The sequence below is a fragment of the Scyliorhinus torazame genome, chromosome 4 (assembly GCF_047496885.1).
Source record: "Scyliorhinus torazame isolate Kashiwa2021f chromosome 4, sScyTor2.1, whole genome shotgun sequence".
Taxonomy (NCBI): Eukaryota; Metazoa; Chordata; class Chondrichthyes; order Carcharhiniformes; family Scyliorhinidae; genus Scyliorhinus; species Scyliorhinus torazame.
In genome coordinates this window covers 67,953,102-67,960,587 of record NC_092710.1, presented here as the reverse complement: position 1 = coordinate 67,960,587, position 7,486 = coordinate 67,953,102, and the positions used below count along the sequence as shown (strand labels likewise).

The window sequence follows — 7,486 nt, the reverse complement described above, 5'->3', positions numbered from 1 at the left end:
ATAGTGATTTCTGTCTGCTCCTGGTATATCCTTGGACCGTCAGTTAAAGATAAGAATGAGGCCCCCTGCTTGCACCTGCTATCTCCCCCTTGCTTAGCAATTTCTGTTATTGTACATCCCGTTCTTCCCCGAAGGTCATCCTGGTACATAGTTACAATAATTCGCTCACTATAGCTTACTCAGAACTTGACATATTAATTTTCCCATCATGCTTCATTGTTGTCATCTTAATTGTGAACCAGAGTTTATACAAGTAAAAACAACACAAAATGTTAATTTCTCACATACCTAGAACTGCTGCAGTGATGTCCTGAAGCTGAGGAACTTCAGGATGATGATTCCCCATGAGGAACGACCCAGCTTTGAGGTTGTTGCAGGATTATTTATTTTTCTTGCAGCCTTGATGAGGTGCTGCCTTTACCCGAGGGTCTGCCGTGATAAACGAGGTGGGGATCGTGCTTCAATCTCTGGCCATCCAGGGTGATGAACCCTTGTAGGCTGGCACTATGAAGCTGGAATGTGCTGGAGACTGTTTTTCTCGTCTACGTTTCTAAACACTATACTTTGCAGTTGTCAGCCAGCGTTGCATTACCCAAGCCACATCAGATAACATGAATATATTTCCACCACCAGGTTGAGAGTTGGTCTGGGTGAGACCGCTCTTTTTGCTTGGCTGCAAAACAGCGATTGACTGCCGGTGCACAAATCAGGCAAAGACGTTACGTGAAACCCCGCCCCGTTCGCTGTGCGGCGCGCTCAGGTTCACGCGACTCAGCCGTTCAACCTCCTGTGCGCGGGCGAGACGTCACAATCCTGCGCATTGCACATGTGTCCGATTTTCGGCGCAACAGGGAAGTCACCGAAAGGGCGAGGCTGGGCGGGCCTCCCAATGCGCACGAAGTTTTAGGACAAGCCAAAACGCGCAGGCGCAAAGCTACTTCCTGCCAGAAGTTTCGTGGCGTTTTCATCTGGCCTATGAGTGATGGTGAGGGAAAAAACATTAACATTCATTTTTATAGTCTGACTATAAAGAATCAATATCCTGTAAATTAATACCCGAATCCGCGACGCGCCCGCTCAGGTCAACAATAACGAGAAATACAGACGCCCACTCTCAAGCATCGAAAAATCAAAGGGCTCGTCTCTCAATGTTGGAGTGGTGGTGAATTTGAATCAATATATTTCGGCTCTATTGTTACGTGGAATTATCTGATTTTCAACTGACCAGTTAACTGAGATGGGGCAATTCCTATGCAAGGCCTGCTGCAAACGGAAAACCTCAAATGGACAGAATCGAATTCCGCAGAGTCATTGCCCATACGACCGTATTGTTGGAACTGGGGAATCCGAAACCATCAATGCACAAGTATCGGTTCCTGGCGCAAATGAAAGCAGTTTGACTACAGGAACTGGGACCAGTGAACACCGTCAGATTCAAACTCCTGGGGAAGGTGATCAGGCCACAGGAACTGCTCCCAGTGAGCACAGTCAGATTCAAGCTCCTGGGGAACGTGATCAGACCACAGAAATGGGCACAAGGAAAGCAAATCTTTCTCCTGGTGGTATATCACTTGTGAATGCTGAAACCTGTGATAGAAAAACAGGTTGGTAAAATTAAGTTAATTCAGTATTTAAAAAATATACTGATTCAACCAGTGTGACAAACTCACAACCTAAGCATAAGATAGTAATACATTTTGATATAGAAAATTGTTGATAACGGTCCTACTTGTATGTTCGAGCATTTTTCTCTACACCTATATTTTATCATTTTCGTTAGACAGCTGGATGATATCTATGCTAGTAGCGAATAGGCAGGGGTAGTGGAAATATAGGGCTGAATGTTATGGCCCTGGCAGCTGGTGGAATTAAAATTCAATTAATAATCTGGAATTAAAAGCTAGTCTCAGTAATTGTGAGCCTGAAATTATTAGCGATTGTCGTAAAACTCATCTGGTTCGATAATGTCTTTGAGAGAAGAAAATCTGCCTTCCTTTAGGACTGGTAAAACCCGCATCAATGTAGTTGAATATTTGATTCTGAAATTACATTGCAAGCTGCTCAGACTTTGTAGCAGTTTGATACAACTAACTAGTCGCTCAAGAATCATGGAATCAGCTGCATTGTGGCACAGTGGTTAGCACTGGGACTGCGGCACTGAGGACCCGGGTTCGAATCCCGGGCCTGGGTCACTGTCCGTGTGGAGTTTGCACATTCTCCCCGTGTCTGCGTGGGTTTCACTCCCACAACCCAAAGATGTGCTGGTTAGACGAATTAGCCACGCTAAATTGCCCCTTAATTGGAAAAAAAAATAATTGGGTACTCTAAATTTAAAACAAAAAAAAAAGAATCATAGAATTATAGAATTTACAGTGCAGAAGGAGGCCATTTGGCCCATCGAGTCTGCACCAGCCTTGGAAAGAGGCCACTTAAGCCCACGCCTCCACCCAATCTCCGTAACCCAGTAACCCCACCTAATCTTTTTGGAGATAAGGGCAATTTATCATGGCCAATACCAGTTATCCAAGCAGGAATCGAACCTGGGACCCTGGTGCTGTGAAGCAGCAGTGCTAACTACTGTGTTACCATGCCACCCATTGCGCACTCCTAGGATTCATTTCCCTATGATTGCTGTTCTGATGTAATATGCAGCCTGTTTATAGAGCTTCCATTCTCCTCTACCTTTCTGTAACCTGCACATCTTTGGACTGTGGGAGGAAACCGGAGCGCCCGGAGGAAACCCATGCACAGGGAGAATGTGCAGACTCCTCACAGACAGTGACCCACGCCGGAAATCGAACCCGGGTCCCTGGCACTGTGAAGCAAGAGTGCTAACTACTGCGCTACCGTGCAGAAATTTTGTTCAATGATAAATCTTCACTGTTCTGTAATAATCTTTATTGTCACAAGTAGGCTTACATTAACACTGCAATGAAGTTACTGTGAAAAGCCCCAGTAATCCTGGTGAATGTTTATGCCCCAAATTGGAACGACGTGGACTTTAAGGTGGGTGTTAGGGAAGATCTCTGACCTGGACACCCACGGCTGATAATGGGGGGGCGGGAGGGCGATTTTATCACCGTTCTGGATCTGAAGATGAACCGGTCTTCGAAGGTGTCAGCGGTGGCTAGGGAGCTGAGGGGGCTCATGGATTGGGTGGAGGCGGGAGTAGTGGACCTGTGCAGGTTTGGGAGGTCGAGGGCGAAGGAGGTTTCTTACTTCTCAGCTGTGCAACGGGTGTACCCCCAGATCGATTTTTGTGATGGCTAAGACGTTGATGGCGAGAGTGGCTGCCTCGGAATGTTTGGCAATCGTGGTTTCCAACCAGGTTCTGCACTGGGTCGAAACAGCAACAGTGGAGTTGTATGTGGGGTGGTTGGTGGATGACTGGAAGTGTGAGAGGGTGAGGGCTGCCATCTGGGGGTATGTGGAGCTGAATGGCATGGGGGCAGCTTATAGCCTCCACACTCTGGGAGGAACTTGGGCGGCAATTAGGGGTAAATTTATTTTGATCCAGGCACATGGGGAAAGGGTGGAACAAGAGGAGAGAGATTCTGTGGGTGGATTGGAGATTCCCGATGGCACCAGAAGACTGGTCGTTAAAGGAGAGCCAGGTGTTCCAGAAGGAGTTTGGGTTGGTGTCCATGGGGAATGCAGTTGCGGAGGGCCTGAGGCGTCTTGTACAAGTATGGGGAAAAGGCAATTAGGATGCTGGGGAAGCAGGCAGGAGTGAGGGAGATTGGTAGGGTGGGATGAGAAGGGGAAGGTGGTATCCGGTGAATGGAGTGTTTGACAAATTCTACAGAAGGCTGCATGAGTCGGAGCCTCCATCCGGGAATAGGAAATGGGTTGGAGGGTGTAGGGATTGGGAGCCCCGATCATGCTGAGGCAGGTGAAGGACGATGTTGGTGCGATGCAGGCAGGGAATGTCCGGTGGTTGGATGGGTTCCCAGTGTTGTTTTACACGAAGTTTGGTGTGCTAGTGAGGATGTACAATGAGGCGAGGGGGAGGGGGGTACCGCGCCCCCCCCCCCGCCCACATTGTCGAAGGCATCCATTTCCCTGATTTTGAAGAAAGATAAGGACCCCGATATCATTGCTTCATGTTGACGTGAAGATGTTAGCGGCGTGGATAGAGAATGGTGTGATGGGGGAAGGACCAGATGGAATTTGTGAAGAGGCGGCAGTTGTCGACGAATGTGTATGGGCTGCTTAATGTTATTATAATGCCCTTGGAGGGGCAGGAGGTAGAAGTAGTGGAGGCAGTGGATGCAGAGAAGGATTTTGATCGGATGGAGTAGGCGTATTTGTTGGAAGCGCTGAGTTAGTTTGGCTTTGGCCAGAGGTTCATAGGAGTGGCTTTGGCTGCTGTACAGGGTGCCGACGGCGAGTGTCGAGACGATCAGAACGAGTTTGGGGCACTTTGGACCATATTAGGGGACGAGGCAGGAGTGCCAGCTCTCCTGTTTGCTTTTTGCTTTGGTGATAGAGCTGCTGGCAATGGCACGGAGGGCGTCAAGAGTTTGGAGAGTTATTGAGGGGGTGTGGGGAAGGTCTGAGAGTCTCACTGGGCAGCTTCGCAAGGATCATGGAGATCTTGATGGAATTTGGCCGGTTGTCAGGATATAAATTGGATATAGGGAAGAGCAACGTGTTTCCGATTAACGCTAGAGGGCAGGCGAGGAGGTTCGGGGAGTTGCCATTCCGGGTGATGGGGGCGAGTTGTCGCTATCTAGGAATCCAGTGGAGTTGGATGAACTTGGCGCGGCTGGTGGAGAGAATGAAGGTGGATTTCAAGAGGTGGGATGTGTTGTTGCTCTCACTGGCTGGGTATGTGCAAACGGTTAACATGACGGTGCTTCCCAATGACTCTGGCAACCAGGTTCTTGTTTGTGTTTCAGAACCTCACTATCCCCTCACTATGTTTGTTCCCAAGTCCTTTTTGATGAAGATGAATGGAATAATTTTGGGATTTGTATGGGCGGGGTAGACCCTGCGGGTGATGAGGGTGTTTTCGGATGGGGGTGGGCTGGTTCTGCCAAGTTTGATGAATTATTGGATGGCAATCATGGCAATGGTGAGGAAATGGGCGGTGGAGGAGGGGTCGGTATGGGGGCAGATGGAGGTGGCGTCGTGGAGGGGGAGATATCTGAGGTCACATGGCACATCTTCCATTCCAACTGGTATGGTTGTCTGTGAGCTAAGTATCATTTTGGCGTTGCAAGTGGTGAGCCAATGCGGACAACATTTCAGGTTAGAAGGCTTGTTGTGGGCGCCGATATGTGATTATCAGATGTTTGTGTCAACGGGCTGAATGTGAGGTTCTGGGAGTGGCAGGAGGTAGGGACAGAGTACGTTAGGGACTTGCAAGTTTGCAGGTCTGTAAGAGTTGGAGGAAATGTATGAGTTGCCCAAAGAGGATGGTACCTGTAGGTGAGGGATTTTCTGAGGAGAGAGGTGCCGTCCTTCCCGGGGCTTCCGCCTCCGGTGTTGCAGGACGAGCTGTTGTCGGAGGATGACATTGGGGAGGACATCTACAGTGAATTGATGGAGAAGGAGGCTGCTCCGATGTAGGAGATTCAGTGTCAATGGGAAGAGGGGTTGGGTGGGAGGTCCGGGCCGGGATGTGGAAAGAGGCCCTGCGGAGGGTCAATGTGTCCTCGTCGTGTGCGTGGTTAAGCCTCAACCAGTTTAATGTGGTGCATAGGACATAACATGACGGTTATGATGATGAACCACGTCTTTGCTGAGGTGGAGGATAGGTATGGGCGGTTTGCACAGGGGAAGGTGCTGCGAATCACGTCCACATGTCCTGGGCGTGTCCGAGGTTGAGTGGGTTCTGGCGAGGGTTCTTGGATGTGATGTCTGAGATTGTGGGTGTGGGGGTGGCCCTGAGTCCGGAGATGGCAATACTCGGTGCTTCAGAAGATCTGGCAGTCCAGGTGGAGAGAGAGGCCGACGTTTTGGCCTTTACCTCCCTGATATCTCAGAGAGAGATCTTGTTGTGCTGGGGGGACTTGGATGTGCCGAAGGCTGGGATATGGGTGAATGACCTTGCAGAATTCCTGCGTCTGGAGAATGTCAGGTTTGCTTTGCAGGACTCGGAGGAGGGGTTTACTCAGAGGTGGAAATCGTTCATTGATTTCTTCAAGGTGGATTGAGGGGTCAGTGAGGTGGTGGAGGTATTGGAGGGGGAGAAATTATGAAGGCGGGATGTGGTGGGGTGTTGGTATCGAGGGAGGTTGGGGGCTGGTGGTTTTTGTTCGTGTGGATGTTTGGTCTAATATGTAAAATGCATTGAATAAAAATACTTAATAAAAAAGACAAATGAGGTGAATTTTTACATACGAGCCGTTAATATGTGGAATTCGATTTTTCAGAAAATAGTGTAGGCTGTGTCTTTAAATTTATTCAATGTAGAGTTAAACAGATTTTTGTGAGACAAGAGAGACAAGTGTTATGGGTGGCAGACAGAAAAGTTGAACAGAGACCACGACCACATGAGCCACGATCTAGTTGACTGGTGGAGTAGTCTCGAAGAGCCAAATGCCTGACTCCTGCTCCTAAGTCTTTTGTTGAAAAGAGACCAGTTTGCTTCGGGAGTTGCAACACATAATAGATAGATCTAGATCTAGGTAATTCAAGAACACTGGTGAGTTTAAAGATGGTTCTTGATGATGTTTGTGGAAGGGGATTCAGTTGTTCAGCATAAATTTGGCTTTTTAGGGAGAAAGTCAATAATGTTTTTCGTATCCAATTGTTCACAGACCTGAACTGTACAATCACTGAGTTCCTGGCAAAGTGTGAGGATTATTGGCTGTTCCAGCTGACGAAATTCTACCGGGACCGACTGGAACAGGCAATTGAAGAAGGGGTGGATGGAGTCAGCTCATTGTTAACATACGAGAGGATTTTCAGTGGACAAGAGCATCGGGTATGTGGGTGGGACAATGGGTTTCAATTATTTAAATATCACAATACTGACAGAACAAAAACAAATTAATTAATAGATGTAGAGGACTGTAAAGTCTATCTAGATCCTCTTCTAATATTCTGGCAGTCACATACTGTAATCATTTGGCATTATTAACAAATCATAGTAATCAGTTCATCCACAACAGACCCAAACGTGCGGAAAGGGAAACCCGAACTGTGCAGTCTTTAGAACCATTTTTAAAAAATCACCTGTTCCTCCCAACGCTGCAAACATGAAACATGTCATAACCCAATTTCTTCATATCCTGCATTCCAAAATGTTATTTTCTAAAACAAATCTAACGTACATTTGAATAAATCAATACTAACACCGACCACCATCTCCCAAGGGAGCTGTTCCATAGATTGACCAATTGCTCGCTGAAATATGCATGGGCTCGATTTTAAATCTGTTTAAGTCAGTGGGTTTTAAGTAAGATACAATCTCGTATCTTTCCAAAGACTAGCTTTGAAGTTGCCCCCTTTACTCTCTGGCTGTGTCTCCTGTTTC

General features: G+C 47.6%; 1 protein-coding gene across 1 annotated transcript in view; it reads left to right on the top strand.

The window, feature by feature from the left end:
* Positions 1 to 885: 885 nt before the first annotated feature.
* The window catches only part of LOC140411386 (uncharacterized), a 190,482-nt gene continuing 183,881 nt past the window's right edge, over positions 886 to 7,486 (top strand). Inside the window, 2 exon segments of the mRNA XM_072500500.1 lie at positions 886 to 1,604; positions 6,768 to 6,934. Coding sequence (XP_072356601.1) covers positions 1,238 to 1,604; positions 6,768 to 6,934 — 534 coding nt within the window. The 5' untranslated portion in view covers positions 886 to 1,237.